The sequence below is a fragment of the Malus sylvestris genome, chromosome 1 (assembly GCF_916048215.2).
Source record: "Malus sylvestris chromosome 1, drMalSylv7.2, whole genome shotgun sequence".
Lineage (NCBI taxonomy): Eukaryota > Viridiplantae > Streptophyta > Magnoliopsida > Rosales > Rosaceae > Malus > Malus sylvestris.
The window spans coordinates 14,267,092-14,285,391 of record NC_062260.1 but is presented as its reverse complement, the minus strand read 5'-3'; the positions used below and the strand labels follow the sequence as shown (position 1 = coordinate 14,285,391).

Sequence of the window (18,300 nt, the reverse complement as noted above, 5' to 3'; positions counted from 1 at the left end):
ATATATCAATGGCCAATTTTATTTTTGGACATAATCAATGAATTATTTATAATAATTATGAATAGGTCAATGAAGTATGTCACATGAGTTTTAAACTAATTATAAAATAACTATTTTACCCTTCTCTCTTCACTTTATTTCATTCTTCATCTCCTCCACTCTCTCTCTTCCTTATTTACATCATTCTCTCCCAATTTTCTATCATGCCTCTCTCTTCCCTTCTTTCTCTTCACTCTCTCATTTTTATCTCTCCTCTCCCTGCCTCTTTATCTTTCTCTCTCCTCCGTCAAACCCGAATAAATAGTTCGATTAATCCCAATGATCTGAAACTTTCCCAATACCAAACACAATATTGAGAGAAAAAAAGGGCATTCCAAAGAAAAGTGCAACTATCAGCAAAAAACAAAACACAAGGAAAAAAAATGACGTAATAGATAAAGGATTGTCCATCAAAACCTTCTTGAATTAAAGATGCGTTTGCAAAGAGTTTTCGGTCTGCAATCCAGAATTAGGAAACGGAAACATCGTGTGTTTGAATCTAAATGTAAAAGGAGTCGTGCAAAGTGTGAAGCATAGGAGACGGAAAAAAACAGAACCAATAAACAAGCACTGCAACACAATGTCTGAATCAAAATGTTAAAAAATAAAATAAAAAAGGAACCAGGAAACAGACACTGTACATCAAAATGTGAAAAATAGAACCAGGAAAAGGACATTGCATTGCAGTGTGTGAATCCAAATGTAAAAACAAAATAAAAACAGAACCAGGAAGCATTGCAATGTCATAATCTAAATGTAAAAATAATGTCCAGATCAACATCGACTTTTTGAAACCCCTGTTCATATCCCAAGCATCGCCGGTGTATTACGGCATGCCAGACATGGCCTAAAGCAAGCATTATCAATCCGAATCCTCGGAAAACACTGGTTCTTGGGATCTGACAAATTTTGCATCCCATAATTCGAGACCCAAAAAATAAAACAAAATACATGAGATGACTTTTCAAGTTGGAACATAAATACGAAATCCATGTCCAAAATAAATAGACATTATAATCCTCTCTCCAACAAAGGATAATATATTAGATAGATATGCATCATAATATAGCTCTCCATTACACTTGAGCATCCACAACAGATGCTTCTTGTGCTCCTTCATCTTCGTTTGCACCTGAACAACGAAAAAAATAGAGAGTGAAGCTTCATATTAAAGACGAGAAATATAAATACATATGTGAATATACCTACAATCATGCGTGCGTGCATTTTCAAGTGATGAAAATCCTAGACTCAACAAAAAAAGATTAGACAAACATACAACAGCCAAAAAGATGTGCAAAAGCTAAGGAGCTACATACCTTGAATTGCTCTTGAAGGAACTCTTGGACTTTTTCATTCCCGCTCCACCAAGCTTTCTGCTATGCTTCCTTTCAGTTATGTCACTGTGGAACAGGTCCCGCATTTCATCTGTCCTAGACTGAGTTCTTTGTGGAGGAAGATTACATCTCTTGCTAGACTTCTTCAAAGTCTTGCCAGCATCTGTTGTTTTTTGTGCAGCCTTCATGGCTTTTGCCCGTCTGTAAGCAAGGTCAACAAGTGGCATTCCTGTCTTCTCTTTAAACTTCTCACTGCCCTGCAGTTCTTACTTACTGATTATTATGCGCTACTAAAAAGTGTGTATGTAACCTCTCTGTGTGTCTGTGTGTGCTCGAGAGGGGGGAGTGGGGGTGGGAGAGAAGAACTTACTTTGAGCTGATTTTCATCCTCTAACATTTCTCTAGCTGCTTCCAATTTCCGGCGTATCTTGCGAGGCAAATTTTTCTGTTCACGATGGATCAAGTTACATGCTAAACAAAAAAAACTACCATTGAACATAGAAACTGAAAAGTCACAGACTCAGATGTGATATTATAGTCACCTCACGCTCCCGCTTCCTCTTTTCTTTCATTTTTATGTCTTCGGCTTGCTGAGCACTGATTACATCATTTCCACAACGCTTTTCTCTTCCAAGGGATGCCTGTCGATGAAAAAATCACATGTTGTACTTTGTTACTTCCCATAAAAAAAAAAGTATTTGCAGTACAAAAATATCATCTTAATGCAAATTAAGACAGTGTTCAAGATCTAAGATAGCACTAAGTGGTGTTTCTTACTCCTATCAGCAAAAAGAACTAAAACGCAGGAGAACTGGGGAAGTTTTACTTGTATAAGAACCCACTATCCACTAAATTTCCTTACTGAATGCCACAACCGTAAGATTATTAATTTCCATAGAGAATTGAATGGCCAATTGTTTTTTCTTTTTCTTTTCCTTATATATATATAAAAAAAGAATCATGCATTTTAAGAGAGTCTCCACTGAATTACACAGTGGATCTTAGCCAAGCTAAAGTTTACATCCAACGGACTCTCTCTCAGGGTACCCGTGGGAAATTGACATCCCATACGCTCCATTTTTCAAGTAACAATGACATATATCAAGCAGGAGTTAACATTCGATAATCTAATAAAAAAAACATTAAAGAGGACATATCAAGGATATTTTTGCAAATATCAAATTCGTAGTCAGTTAAAATCAAAAGGAATCCCCAGTAAAAATAAAATAAAAGAAAATTGTAAATGAATAAACAAATAATGTTGACAAAACAAAAGAAATTACCTTCGCTGCGTGCACTACCTTCTTCTTATCATTTTCTGACTGAAACCAGGACTTCTTCGGGCGTGAAAAAATTTCATCTTTGTGTAATATCATATTCTCTGCCTGTAAAAGCCACAACATAAAATCAGAGCAATACAGATAACATCAACATACCTAGCAATGATTACAGAACGAGACAATTGGACAGTAGACTGTGCTCACAAAAAGACAACGAAGGGAAGGCAGTGCTAAATACCTTTGTTACTTCCCTTTCAGCATCTCTTAGTGCTTGTTCTTCCCTGCACATATGCTCACAATTTATAACAGTTTCACAAGCGATAATTAAATAAGCAAACCACTGTGAAGAAAGACACAAACCTTTCCTCTAGAACAATTGCAGCCACTTGATCTTCCATTTCCTCAATAACCCGGGACCACTTGGTAATTGATTGTTCAGCAACAATTGGACTCTTCAGTTTTGAACCAACCCTTTTTTCCTATTAAAATCGAAATCCCCATGTAACAGATAGGTTAAAATCATAATTTTACAGAAACCGCCAACATCAGTTTGTAATTGGATAAGTCTTCTATAGCTACAAATGAAAAGGTTGATGCTAGAAAATTAAAATAATATAAAATATATGAACCCTTACAATGGATTTTAAAAGAGACCGATCATTATCTGTCACAAAAGTTACAGCATATCCATCTCTGCCAGCCCTTGCTGTACGTCCGACTCGATGAACATAGCTGCACCAAGAAACAGGAAAGATGGAAGTCAAAAGAAGCACAAAAGATAATACAGTGGAATAGAAGCACACACACCAGAAACAATAAAATTCTAAATGCAATAATGCAGTAACAGTACATTAAGGGTAGAACTATGATGAGCACATTGTAACGGTGAGAGATTCAGTCATTACCTTGAAAGATTTGTAGGACAGTCATAGTTGATAACAGTCTGAACACCATCTATGTCAATGCCCTACAGAAGTTAATGATTTATTAATTTCTATAAAGTAGAAACATTTTAATACTTTATGTAGTAAAAATACAGACGAAGAGACCACAATCCAAGAACCTCACCCCTCTCTCCCCTTGCCCACCAAATGCATATAGGATAAAAATAACATATGCAGGCTAACAAGAGGACTCCATGAGGGGTGGCGTAGTATAATAATAGACTATTATGGGCACCATTTTCCTATAAAATCTGGCTGAAAATCTCATGTTAAGTTTTGCCCATCTCGTCTCTTTATGTGAGAGTCCACAATCAATCAGCAATTTTTTAAATAATGTGTAATTTCCTACAAGATGCAGGCACAGTATCGTAGTGACCTTAAGTATCGGTACAATGCCCAATATCAGCCAAAGTCTGAGGGAGCTAGATTAAAATACAAAGGCATGAGTGAACAAGATGCTCACTAACATCTAGCAGACAAGAAATGTGTAGTAGTTCTTACACGGGCAATCAATTCAGTTGAAATCAAAAAATCAACTTCCTTCTTCCGAAAGAGTTCCAAAGCCTACACAAACAATAAAAAAGTAGGATTGCCATGGATTAGAACAAGGAAGCAAAGATATTATCGAGGGACTATCACATATATCGAGTATGTTGCAATTATATATGCATATATAGAACAATACTTCAGTAACTAATTACACAAAGAACCCAGACAAACAAACAGGCAAATTACTCACATGTAGGCGCTGGGGTTGAGAAAGGTTTGCATGAAACTCAGCAGCTTTTAAGCCAGCTAACCCAAATAATATCATCAACCTATGCGCAGCTACTTTTGTGCCACTGACAGAAGATGAAGTATGATTATACAGAGAATAGATGAAAGATCTCCAAGTTGTCAACCAATATAAGGAGGACTAAACTCAATTATTATTCATTAAGAGGATAACAGTTACCATACGAACCTGAAAATGATCACTCTAGAAGTGAATGTCTTCGAACACAGTGCAAGTAGAACTGCTTCCTTATTTACTTCACGCATTCGTCGTATCCTGACCACCCTACATGACGGTAATAATGGAAACAGTCAAAATGGTAATCAATCCTACAGAATTTTTAATATACGCATGCTAAAGATTGAATTATAGAGTCAAATTCTGCAACATATATCAGTACAGTTTTATCAAAGCACAAACGAGTGTAAACGAATTACTCCTCCGTTAGTGCCACTGGCCGTTTAGCTGATGGGTCGGCTGAGAGACGTAGTGGTTTGGTAAGAGAAAGCTTGACAAGTTCATCAACTTCAGTAGTCATCGTAGCTGAAAAAAGCATGGTCTGTCTCCTTTTGGGGCATAGACGAATCTAGCATGCAAACAAGAAATTATGAACTGAAATACTTTGAAAAAAGACGAGAATAAATTATACTTTCTGTTTTCCAGAAAATCAGCTAAATCTCAAATGTTATCATCTATGCACCAAAAGAGGTCAGAAGCAAACCAGCTCGCGAATTTCAGCACTAAACCCAATCTCTAAAAGTCGATCAGCCTCGTCAAGAATTAGAACAGCAAGATCTTCCAAATCCACAGACATAGAATTGTGTAAATGATCTATAATGCGTCCTGGAGTAGCTACAACAATATCTGGCTTTGATCTCAAGGCTATCTCTTGTTCCTGATTAAAAAAATGGCATCATTATGTAATGAGCGACATGGTAAGAAAAATGACTCTTCACCAAAAATGATGAAAAGAAGTTGACTAGATGGCATTATGTAATGAGCCACATGAGAGATGCATTATGTAATGAGCCACATGACATATTAATATTACTCCCCAGAAAAGGAAACTTCTGTGATGTCTGAAAAAAAAAACTAAGTAATCCAGTTACCATCGTATTAAAATATGCAAGAGTCCCTATCGCCTCAAATCACGAAACTCAGAATAAGGCATAATAAAGCAAAAATAAATCAAACCTTCATTGGAAGCCCTCCAATAGCCTGGCAACATCTGATATCCATGAACTGAGCAAGTTTTTCAATCATACTCAGAACCCTGAGATTAGAGTATTATGATCCAAAACTAATTAGGGAAGACAAGAATAATAAAAGTTTCAAATAGGAATAAGATATTAAGGGAACTGAGGAACAATAAGAATACAATTACAATGAAATTGGCAATCAAAAATATCCACACAAAAAAATATGCTCATTTAAATAAGAACCAAATCTACTAATATAAACTCAATAATAAGAAATGTGGAACTATGTTAAACTTACTGAACCCCGAGTTCCCTTGTCGGAGTCAAAACAAGGACCCTTATAGCTGGCAGCCGCTTGGGGCGATACAACAGTCTCTCCAAAGTTGGTAACGCAAAAGCACCCGTCTGTGCAAAAATTACAACAAATGTATAAACTGATTTGATCAAAATAGAAAATAAGCTATCATGTGAAGACAATTCTGATCCAACCAGAACCAATAGCACAATCCCTAACCACAACTGTTAGGTAACTATGTTAGAAGAGATCTCAACAAACTAATTTACCTTCCCGGAACCAGTAATGGCACTCCCACATATGTCACGACCAGCAAGGGCCACTGGTATGCATGCTGCCTACACAAAACCAAATAATTCAGTATACTGGAGAATAACAAGAAATGAACTGTCTGTCATTGGTATAGAATTCTGAACCTGAATTGGAGTGGGTTTGGTATGGCCCAATTTCTCTAAAGCGCGAAGCAAAGGGCGAGACAAGTTCAACTCCATAAATGAATTTGCATGAAACGAAACTCCCTCTGATGGGGCAAAAAAGGGTTTATTATTGTCATCGGCAGCATTAGGAGGAGCATCATCGCCTTCCTTATTGTCTTTGTCTTCAGTCTGCTTATAATATTCCAAAAAAATTAACAAGCAACAATATTCATTATAATCAACATATAAAAAATCTATCAACACTCTATCTGCTATGATCTATGGACTGTCTTGGGTTGCATGAAGCACACTAGTATCTCCTTTACTAAATTGCACATCAATTTTGATACCATCAATGTTTTTTCCTTCCAAAGATGGATGAAACTTGGGTGACTATGCGGCCGATTCGAGTGTAAATAGAAAGTCTGGCATGAAAAACATCTTGAGAGACAATGTAGATATTATCCCGAGAATGTGAATAAAAGTCAAAAAATTCTTTGTGGGGATGAGAAAGGAGGTAAAAAGTTGGTTGCTAAGGTGTTTAACCAATCCGTTTGTTTAAAAGCTTGTGTAGAGATAATTGTTATTAATGAGATGACATTTAGTACCATTGAGCATATGGGGTTCAATCAGTTTATAGTGTTGCAATTCCATTGTTTTGCGTGCCTTGTAGGAGGACTCATGTTAGAACTTTTCTTAGAATGTATGACCAATCAAAGGCTCATTTGAAGAAAGAATTGAATGCACCCCAAATTTCTCTTACCACCAACAGTTCGACAAGCACTCAAAACATGAATTGTATGATCTTGCAGCACACTTCATTGATGATGAATGGAATATGTACAAAGTATCATTAATTTTTGTGTTATTCCTACCCACTTAGGAACCACGACAGCTAAGTTGACTGAAACTTTTATAGGGTGTTGTACTGAATTGAATCTAAAGGATATTAGTGGAGTTATAAATCAATACATTTTGAGTGAAATCTATATAGATATTAACGAAGTTTGAAAGAATAATAAGTTGTTTAAAGCAACAAGAAACACGAGAAAAGAATAATAGGGGATTATAATTCTAACCTGAATTGGAGTGGGCTTCGCATGGTCCAACTTCTCGCAAATCCGAATCAATGGCTTACTATTAGTATTGCCATCTCCTAGAGCATCGTCATCATTAAAAGCTTCCTCCTGGTCTTCTTCATCACTGGAATCTGGCTGATTACAATCTTCCTAAACAAATCCATAACAACCAATGATATTTACTACTTTGTACTGAAAAAGTTTGAGAATTTACATAAAAGAAATTAATATTCAGTAGTCAAATAAATGGAATAAATAGAGGGTCAACTAGTTACTTGTTTGTTGGATTCGTTGTCTTCGTCAGCAGTTTTATGGTGTGAGATTGGTTGCTGCTGCAAAGCTTTCTTAATTTTGAAATTGACAGAGGTGGTGCTTCCATGGGCATGTTCTTGGGAGACTATTTCAGAGTAAGATGCGAAGTCCCATGAGGATTGAAAATTGCCATCGCCAAGACCTTGCTCTTCATCGGAATATTCTTCATCGCTTGGGGGTTCAAATACGAAACTCGGAGTCATTGGTATAGACGGCTCTGCTTCAGCTTTTATGTGTGTGTGTGTGTATATATATGAGCAAGTTATTAGCTTTGAGTCGTCGTCGGGTACCAGTAGAGGTGGGGTGGGCACGGTTCCGGTTCCGTTTGATCGGTTCTCAATTCTCCCAACTTATACCTCAGATTTTAGAGAAATTAATTTCCCTCGGTAGTCCTTTTCGATCCCAACTCTATGGCGGCTGTTTCGCGGCGACGAGACGGCGTGAGAGAGGGAGGGAGAAATTTTTATTTTTTATTTTTTATTTTTTATTTTGTTGGAAGAGAGTGAAAGAGATGAGCGGGATGAGAAGTTCGTTTACGTTCGGTTTGGACTATTACTTATTATATAACGCCTAATCCAATAGATTAAAAACAAAGAAACTAATGAAAAATGCTTAAAAATTTTGAGTTTTAATAATAAGGATAAAATAAATGGTAAAATAAATAGTATCAGGATTGATTTTTTAATGTAAAAATATGATTTTTCATTAAAGTATCGAAATTTTTTTGTTAAAGTTCCCTTAAAAAAATGAAATACTATTTAAAAGAGAGTTTAAACTGAGTTTATTTTAACAAAATATTATCTAATAATTTTATAATTTATTTAATATAAAGGACCTCAAATTTAATGAAAATAACAAAATACAATATAATAAGGAAAAAACTAAAGCCACGTGAGTAGGAAAAAAGGTGACGTGCAAAACCAAATTTTTTTTCAAGCCAATGCCCCTGACAGATATCCCATTTTGTCAGCAAGTTTCATTAGAAATAAACTTCCATTTGTATGCCACTACCTCATTAAAGCCTAACCGTTGCTAATATTGGAGCAGAAACTGACCAATTACAACAGGTGCAACGCCCGACGAGGACATTTTAAATTTTTAAGCCCTTCATCGATTTCCTCTAGCCTTGGGGTTGGTGCGAGTCTAGTCTTAGTGTTAGATGGACCATTTTGGAGATAAATGGACTCATTCATCTTCTTTCTCTTTTCCCTCAAACCAAACCGTCCTGATTTTTTGAATTGTTGTGTGGAAGTGCAGTGAGGCCGGAGACAACAAGCACAACACAACGACGACTAGGTTTCGAATGGGATTGGGGTTTATGATGGGAAGGAAGTTTGAAATCGCTTGCAGGAGATGGAAAGTCTTGGGTGAATGATAGACAAATTTAAGAAGGTAACTGTTGTCGAGAAGAGCTAGAGTTTAAATTGAAAAATACTTAAAATTGTTATCGAGTACTGCTTTGATTTAATGATAGGTCATTTATGGCCGGTTTCACTCTAAGCTCATTGACGAATTTGTTTTCAACTGTTCAGATTTGATCTAAAGGACCAAATCTGGTCCGCACCTTAGAAAATGCGATGAGCATCTTATGTTGGAGAGAGGATCCTCGCCGGATCCTCCAATCACATCCGTTTATCGTACATTGTGGGATCAGTTTTCATAAAATATTGTTTACATTCAATTTTAAATAAAAAATATTACAATAATTTCTTACCACACTAACATATATAATTGAAGAATCCCTAAAATTCTCACAAAGAGGATCCGGCGAAGTTCCTCGTTCCTTATGTAGCTGGTCAAATTTCAAAAGGCTTTTAGACTCATAAGCCTAAAATATTGGATCAATAATGGGCCTCAGTCTCAAAATTGTGATCGTATCTCGGCCCATTAAACCTGCCGAGCAACTATCAACCCCTTTCCCGCCAGGCTGCGAATATGAAGTAGCCCTCGCAACGCTCTGATTCTTCACAACCCCTGCGGCGGAGTCTTATTCTTCAAATTCAAAAATCTCAAACCGTCAGATCGTTAGTCTTTGCCAATCAAAGGTCAATATCTCTTCAAATCTTCATAGAGTTTCAACTCCGTTTCGATCTCCAATTTCCGTACATCCAAACGGACCTCAAAATCGTACTGATTCGAGCAAATGAAGTTGAAGATCAACAAGGCCTGCGATGTCAGCTCCATCTCAGTCCTTCCTCCTCACACAAGGTTCGGCTATCAGTTTTCTAAAATTTCAATCGCAATGTTCTACTTGGTTCCCTAGAAAACGCAGGAAAATTATTCTCAGAAATGTTGAAGTTCAAATATTTAATTTTCACTGTTTCATGAAGTTTTCACTTAACTAGCTTGTTAGATTCGATTTTTCGCTTGCTTATTGTATTTAGATGAAAAATTCTCTAGGTTCGATATAAGTTCTGCATCCTTTCATGCACGAGAGTTCTGTTTGGCTCGCGAGAAAAATGTAGGAATTTTTTTTAGAAAATCGAGTTTTGAATCTGTAGCATCTTATCACTTAGGATTTTCATTTATTGGAATAACCTCTGAGCTCGATTTTGACTTTTTTCTTAAGAATATTAGGTTCGGTTTGTAATTCACGGTATCTTTTGTTTGATTTTTATGGCAATATGCTCGGAAAAATAAATTTTGAGCTGTGAACCATACGAATTTCAGTTGCTTCCAGTCCTAATTGGCTCTCTGTTTGATCGCGGAGAAAATATAGAAAATTGAAAGAGGTTAAGATGTTTTTCACAGATTTTGTTTCACTAAGCCTTTCGCTGTAGGTATTGATTTCACTTTCTGATGGGAAAAGAAAAACATTTCATTTTCTTTCCAATATACTCACAGCAACTTACATCTGTTTATGTGAAATTCTAGCAAATACGTAACAAATTAAATGAGTTAAAATATTAATTGTGATTAGGCTAATACTGTGGATTTTCCTGAAATCTCGTCGTCGATATCTTTTATATGTGTGTGTGTGTGTATATATATATATATATTTCTTTTAAATTGCTAAGCAGGAGACCAAATGCTGTACCAAATGGACCACAAGCAGCGCAGCTTCGCTCTCAACCATCAGAGCAGTCATTTTCTCAGGGACTCTCATCTCAGCATAACATGTTTTCTCAACTCTCTCAGAACTCTCAGTGTGATGTTCTCATGAACGATCAGGTTAATTCTCGTTTCAGCTTCAAGCCAAGTGTTAGGCTCTTTTATGCTTGTTATCGAAGTGGAGAAAAAGAAACTCAAGTTGTGTCTTCATCATTTTATTTTGATGAACAGACAATTCAAAGAAGCAGATAGCATTCACTGTCATTTCTTTTACTCAGAACTTAGTTGGATTGATTATTGGAATCTGTTCTCATTTGAAAGTCTTACTTCTGTTCATACTATCTCTGCAGAGGTTTGGCTCTCAAGAACGAGAGAATTCTGTGAAGAAAGTTGCTTACTTACCCCCAATTAGTCATGCACGTGACGAAAGTCAATTGCAGATCTCAAGATCTTCCACCAACCTCATGCGCAAGTGGAGTTCCGCTTCTGTTTCAGATCATCGATGTAAGTTTCATCCAAAGTTGGACATGATTAAATAGTGTCTATAAAGGCTTTTAAGTATTGGTAACGTATTTTGTGTCAAGAACTACGAAAGGTTGTGACCTTTAATTTGTAACTGGGTAAGCATAGCTGGCCAATGAGATTCTTGCTCTTTATATGGTTACTTTTAATGGGAACCCAAATGTTTTACATGCCTGAGCAGGTCAGAATAGTGTGGAATTTGAACACCGGATTGGAGTGATGGAAACTTCATTAAATAAGTTTGGAATGATCTTGGATTCTGTCCAGCGTGATGTAATGCAAGTAAACAAAGGGATGAAGGAAGTTTCTATGGAGAGTGAGTAATCTATTCCTCTACATACTGAATACGTAGAAGCAGAAGAGAAAATGTATAATCCAAGGCTTCGAAGTTGAATTACTCGGCATAAATTTTAATTTGTATGTTCCATTTTCTCATTGTTCTAAGTGTTAAATTGTTCTAACTTACTAACATTTGTAAATAAAGAACTTCATTCTGACCGATAGGACTTATATATGACTTGTTAATGGGAAAATATATTTGGGAAAAACTGATCTCGAATGCACATGTTGTCAAAAGTTTCAGATCCTCATTACTTGAAATATAATTATCCTTTTTTCAATTTTAATTCAGTGGAAGCAATGCGGCAGAAGTTGATAGCGCAGGATAATTCATTGCAATTAACGGTAATACCGTAATAGCGCCCACATAAAGTCTGTGGCTTAGTTGCTTCACGCGTCCATGATTCTGGACTTTCTAACTAAACTGATATGTGGTGAAGCAGATTAAGGGGCAAGAAGACTTCAAAACTAGCCTTGACGGAGGCATCAAGTCTATTTCTGAAGAAGTCAGCAAAAATACCTATCAGGACAAATTACAGGAGATTTTCTTGGCGCTTTCAGCTTTACCAGAAAAGATAGGAGTCGCTGAAGCAGCTTTACTGAAATCACAAAACAAGCTGCATGACTCCTTCATCAAGGAAATGCAGGTCTGTTAGATACATATGATGGAGAGCTCTGTGACACATGCAAACATTTATGACTTTGAAATCATCGATTTTGAAATCCTAAGTTTTGATTGAGATGAGATGGAGCAAGTGTTTAATAAACTTCCAACTTTTTCTTTCTTTCCTGACACAAGAAATGCTTGAACTTTCCTATTTCCAGACATTTACTGTCGAGCCATTGAACTTTCGGTAATTAAACATTCCATGTGTAGGAGGCTATTCAATCCATTTGTCTCATCTTTGTTTGCTTGCAGAAGTTGCTTTGCACCAAGAATCAGAGTACTTCCACCCAAAATTGTGAAGTACCCACAATACTTCCACCACAGGTGACTAATATTTCCATTTACGTCTCACTTACGCACTCAAGCATTTGTGGGCTATGATTTGTTACCGGGAAAATTTTTGTACATAGAAAATGCAGGGTTCTGCATATCCTGCCCTTCTACAAGGAAAGCCACAGCCTATTAAAAGGTATGAGAGACAGTGTCAATATTTGTTTCGTAGAAAATTAATGTTCTTATATTATTTATTTGAGATAGAGGTGCATAGATCACCAGTAGCACCATACTTAATAAAACCCTTCTCTTGATTCCAGTTCAGCTGTGCGTCCGAAGGTTGGTGTGCAAGCAGTTGTAGTTCCAAAGATAGAAACAGGAGGGTGGAAGTCTGGAAAGGTGGAAGCATCTACCTTGAGCAATAATGGGTTCCGGCAAGTACAAAAGCCTAGCAGATTTACTTCCATTCCACAGGTAGCCTTTAGTTTTCGTTTCTCGTTCTCCCTATCTTTTGTGCTGATTAGAGAGACAGTATGCTCTCTGATTTATACATGTTTCTGGCATTAAGGTGATTGGCTTAATTATAGGTGTGAACTGAGTCATTTCTCTTATTGCACTTGAAACAAACCTTTCCCTTCTATCTTATGTACTGCGTAAAAGTCTTTTTCGTTACTCATTTGGGTATTAGTTACAGTTTAGTTACCGTGTCTAGTATCGTGGTCCGAAAGGCAATGACAATGCATGATGCAGGAAAGGGAATGCAGAGTCATTATTGAATCAGACGAGGAGATTGATGGAGCTTTTTCCTGCTTGTTTGGCGAGAAGGAAACAGGTACTTTTGTGAAAGTGCATTTGCAGTATCCATTAAATTTTACTATGCTGTATCTTTACGCGTATGCAAGCATATAATTGTTACGCTCAAAAATTAATTGTAATCGTATTCATTTCCTCTGGGGAGACGTAGATATGGCCGAGGAGGTAATGGAAGAGACAGAAAGGATCTTGAGAAGGGCAAGAAGGCGAAAGAGAAAATGCAGCAACACTATAATTATTAACTGAAGGTAGAGTGATTGAAACCAATTGATTTAATCAGGACTCACCGCAATGCTTAAACTAATCAACGGTTGTCAGTTTCTCACGAACAACTCACAGTTGGATTCTCGTCTCTTTTCTTAGCTGATTTATTGCTTTGTGCCTTTTGCTATCTGTACAGGCACTGGATGTCTCCTCCCATGTGGCGGGGCATAACCAATAACTGCAACATTAGGTGGTTTGATCGCTTTTGGTATGTCCAATTGTTCGCTTTCTTTTTCTTCCCCTTTTTATATACTTGTACCTTCCACTCCATATCTTACAGTATAAATCAAATTAACTGATAGATGTTCCTTGGGACCCACATAGATTGGCTATGAAGTTAGGGTTCCGGCCACCATTGTTGTAAAAATTTGAGAATTGATCAAACACTTTACAGTTTACACAAATGTTATCTGGCAGATTGGCAGTTCTTAGTTGTCAATTGCAGGCCCATATATCCTTGGTGGGTTTGGGTTCTTAAAATGCTAAACTTGGGCTCGGTGTTTTTTTTAGAGCCCACAATTTTGTAGATTTCATTCTAACAAGAATAGCGATTTTAGTACTTTCAGTTTAGTTTTGGGAACTATTATTAACACCTCAAAAATGTCATTTCGTATTTCTCAAAAGTATATTTTTCTCTCTAATTATAGAAAGTTTGAAGTACAACATGAGAAAGTTTGAATAAGTTTCTCAAAACATCATTTCATGGTGAAAAACACCTGGAGTCCCGCAAGTCTTGTTCTCTTTGTGATTTGATAACCAGGGTTTTATGGTCTCTTACTTTTGCATTTGATAAGAACAGAGGAAAATAAAAAAATTTGTTGAAAGTCGACTTGACAGTGAGTGACGTTGTATTTTTATTAGTTATTTGGCGAACAAGTATAAGATCCTCGACTTTATTATTGTTGCACCCGATTGTTATTAAGAGAAGAATAAAAGTCAAATCCCCTACCTCTAATTAAGCCCTAATTAAACCTAAGCTTGACAAAAGATCAATGCCTAGTTGCCTCCGATGGTCCCAATCCAGTTGGACACACGCCGTAGAATCAATTAGGAGGTTCGGTATGGGATCCCAAACTGAGAATAGGATCCCGAATTTTAAATCGAAAATTTTTTGAACGGAAATTTGAAGACCAATTCTTAACCAAAATTTTGGTATTCCTAATTTTTAAGATTCCCAAAATATTTTCCGTATTTCGGGATGGTTTGGTTTTCCTAAATTTCATAGCAATTGAAATAACAATCATTCATAGCAAGTTAAATTAATATGCAACCAAAATAAAATAAGTAACAAACTTAAAGCGAAAAAATAAGTTGCAAACCTAATATATTCAAAAACTAACAATATAATTTTTTTGATTTCACGTTGAAGAATTAGACACATTTGTGGAAAGTTCGTATCGGTAGATATGGCAATAAAGGGCTATGGTTTCTGCTTGTAGACCACATCAATTATATTGCTACTAATAGTTAGCAACATTTCAAATATAATATATATATGTAATAATTATATATAATACTTTCGATTCGGTATGGGATTATTGAAAAATTGAGTAGACAATACCAAGTTTCTTATCAAAATTTCAAGATCAATTCGGTATTTTATTCTGAAAATTTCAGAAATTTTGACATAGGATTTTTTTATTTGAGATCAGAATTTTTTTAATTTGATTCGGAATTTTCAAGAATTTTTTCCAGCTTAGAATCAACTCGAAACTGCCCCAATATTTTGTGTCGGTGGACGATCCCTCTGGAAAACCAGGACGTGTGACCAATCTACCAATTAAGTACAACCTCTTTTAATTTCTTTCAGAATAAGGACAATATATTTTTGTTTTGTAAACAAAAAACCACATAAAATAAATAAATCATCATTGTCATTTAAGAAACTGATGAAAGAAAAATGATAAAAATCCAAAGGCATAGGGCCCCCCAAAGACCCACGTGTCACACGGCTATTTCCCCTTCCTCCTTTTTCCATCATTATCTCCTAATAAAATTTTTAAAATGGCTGCTCTCCTATTTTTTTATTATTATTTTAAATAAAATAACAGGTGATAAATTACGATTACTCAATTGTTTCAAATAAATTATTTTAAAGAATTATAATAAGGTTCTTTTTTAATGTTTGTTGTAATGAGTGGTGATTAGAATTCTAAAATGTTGTTTATAGGACGATTTGCTTTTGTTTTGTCTTGTTTTGTTTTATCGTTCTTGCGTGACATTTAACTTGTCTTATTTGGTTGGTTCTATGTTTATATAGTCAACAAAGCTAGATTTCAACTATATAATATGCCATTAGAAGAATATTTCGTACCTTATCCTCTATATCCTTCATCTTATTTTTATCAATTTAATGATGTAACTCGTCTCATCTAACCGCCGTAGAGAAAAAAGATTCTCAAGCAGATGCTTTGTACCACGTCTCTCGTACACCCAAGACATATAGAAGAAGACCAGTGTTTTTTATTTTGGTGAAAAACGAATTTAGGAGCTAAACAGAAAATTAAACAATGATAAGTTTTAGACTTAGAAATTTTAAAAAAATTGTATATTAATAAAATTCTAACTCTGCGGAAAATTTTATCACTCAATCATCAATGAAATATTACTCTTGATAGGTAAACATTTCCCAAACAAAAGATCCAAATAATCATAAAAAATAAAATAAAATAAAAACATCAAAATCGTGGCGAAAATTTCCATAAAGCTTGTAGTTGTCAAGTTAAATTCTGGGGAGGATTCCGATGCTTCCTATGGTGGCCAGTTCACCACACTCGTACGTATTATATAAAGCAACTAGTCTATATTTACCCGCCAAAACTTCCATTGCCTCCTCGAGTGTGCCATGCAAACAAATTATGAAACTTTGGCTTTAAGGCATTGGATTCTCAAAAAGATGGAGGGGAGCATCCAATGCTTGAAGAAAGAGCAATGTTGGGATCCCCAAATTTGTCACAAGGTACTTACAATGTACAATAGGATAAATTACAAAATCGTATTTTTACGTCCAAAATGATACTAAAAGAAGAGGAACTAATCACAGAATGTCGACTGCATAGATAAATATTGTTGATTGCTAATTTACAAGTTATTTAGGATGAGAATTCGGTTGAAGGACATAATAAATAAACCATAACTATTAAGCATCGGACATGTCATCTAAGTAAATCATTTGGTAAGAGCACAAACGTAAATTTCAAATTTGGCTGCTCTAATGAGATGATGGCCAAATTTGATAATTCAATCTCAACTATTTTATTGACACTAAAGGAAAACCAAATTATGTTAAAGTTGCACCAAATTAACCAACCAAAAAAAATAATAATAAGTTGCACCAAATAACCCATTACATCTTTAAGCAACAATGCACTATTTATGAACTGAAACCCTATTCTTTTTTTTTAGGGTTAAAATTAAACTTTTACGCAGCCTTGGATTGACCAAACTAGGACTAGATTGATTACTTAACACCAATCTCAGTGTGGACTATGATGTAGAACAAATGGTGGATAAAAGAGGAAATGGACTGTCAGAAGACAAAAGGATGAAACCACGAGTCTAACTCACTGCTCTGTTGTGATATACGATGGATTTGAACCATCCGGGTCGTTTCAACCTCCAAAATAATGTTTAAAGTTTCATAATAAAAATCTTACTCTTCGTTTGTCGTCCAATTAATGTTTAGTTAAAGTTGTTTTAATTCCTAGAAGTCCTTTGAGTTGTTCCAAACATTTGTAATCTTTATTTAAGTCACTTGTATGTATCAATTGTAATTTTTCAAGAATGAATCAAATATAACCTTTGAGATTTCTCTAAATTTTCTGGTGATTCTAGACTTCATTCTACAAGCGATTAAGTTAGTAAACCTTTGATCGCTTTGTGTTGCATCAAACTAAACATCATTTAAAATGAGGGGCCTAAATAAAATTAATCCAACCTAATCCATACAACTAATCCAAACCAAATCAATCCTATGCATCAAACGTGTCCTTAGCTTGCTTCTATTTTCCCTTCCAAATTAATAGAAATGCTATAAGTAAGAAGGAAAGTTGAATGATAAATCCAAAACCAATTGTCTCCCTGTGCATGAGTGGTGCGCTTGTGGTCCTTGAAATTCCACTAACCCTCAATATACATTTCTTGTATATCTTCAAGGGCAAGAAAGACAAAAAGCTGCATCATTGTTGGCTCTCCCTGTCACTCTTCCTTCTCGACCCTTTCTCTATTTGACTCTTCATATATAAATACTAAACTAATTTTTGTTAATTTGTTTGGTTATATTTGTCATACAAGACTGAAATAATCATATAAATCTATCTCCATCATTGTGACTCTAGGGGGAAAAATTGGAAATTTTCTTGGACGTTGTCGGTCACATAATCACGTAGTATTACAATTCAAGTTTTATGATATGAGATAGACGATACTGTTAATATTTTATCAATTAATAATTAAATTCATATACATAATAAACTATGAGTGATTTGATAACACTATATAGGGATGTAACCGTCATTCCGATGATTTTTTCAGAAAAAAAGAGAAAAAATAAAAAATAAAAACTTATTTCCACATTGTGTAAGTCAAGATAAATTAGTTGGTATGGCCGTAACACTACCACATATTGTGAATAAAAACGAACATACTTTTTGATATTGTATCTGAAATGTAAATATGTCAACCCAACTATATTAT

At 35.5% G+C, this 18,300-nt stretch overlaps 2 protein-coding genes across 2 annotated transcripts; one reads left to right on the top strand and one right to left on the bottom strand.

Moving 5' to 3' along the window:
- Window positions 1-753: 753 nt before the first annotated feature.
- Window positions 754-8,189, bottom strand: LOC126589818 (DEAD-box ATP-dependent RNA helicase 28-like). The gene is made up of 20 exons (XM_050258123.1): window positions 7,640-8,189; window positions 7,365-7,514; window positions 6,286-6,474; window positions 6,139-6,207; window positions 5,873-5,979; window positions 5,570-5,648; window positions 5,097-5,270; window positions 4,813-4,961; window positions 4,565-4,660; window positions 4,340-4,442; window positions 4,102-4,164; window positions 3,562-3,623; window positions 3,292-3,388; window positions 3,017-3,135; window positions 2,895-2,937; window positions 2,660-2,761; window positions 1,919-2,017; window positions 1,747-1,821; window positions 1,359-1,633; window positions 754-1,171 (listed from the first exon to the last, which is right to left on the bottom strand). The coding sequence occupies exons 1-20, from the start codon at window positions 7,877-7,879 to the stop codon at window positions 1,156-1,158; spliced, it is 2,307 nt and encodes a 768-aa protein (XP_050114080.1). The 5' UTR covers window positions 7,880-8,189; the 3' UTR covers window positions 754-1,155.
- Window positions 8,190-9,573: 1,384 nt separating this feature from the next.
- Window positions 9,574-14,029, top strand: LOC126606215 (putative recombination initiation defects 3). The gene is made up of 12 exons (XM_050276932.1): window positions 9,574-9,884; window positions 10,697-10,847; window positions 11,078-11,231; window positions 11,431-11,565; window positions 11,881-11,933; window positions 12,032-12,235; window positions 12,508-12,579; window positions 12,666-12,724; window positions 12,849-13,002; window positions 13,279-13,360; window positions 13,493-13,589; window positions 13,742-14,029. The coding sequence occupies exons 1-11, from the start codon at window positions 9,820-9,822 to the stop codon at window positions 13,585-13,587; spliced, it is 1,224 nt and encodes a 407-aa protein (XP_050132889.1). The 5' UTR covers window positions 9,574-9,819; the 3' UTR covers window positions 13,588-13,589; window positions 13,742-14,029.
- The last annotated feature ends 4,271 nt before the right edge of the window (window positions 14,030-18,300 follow it).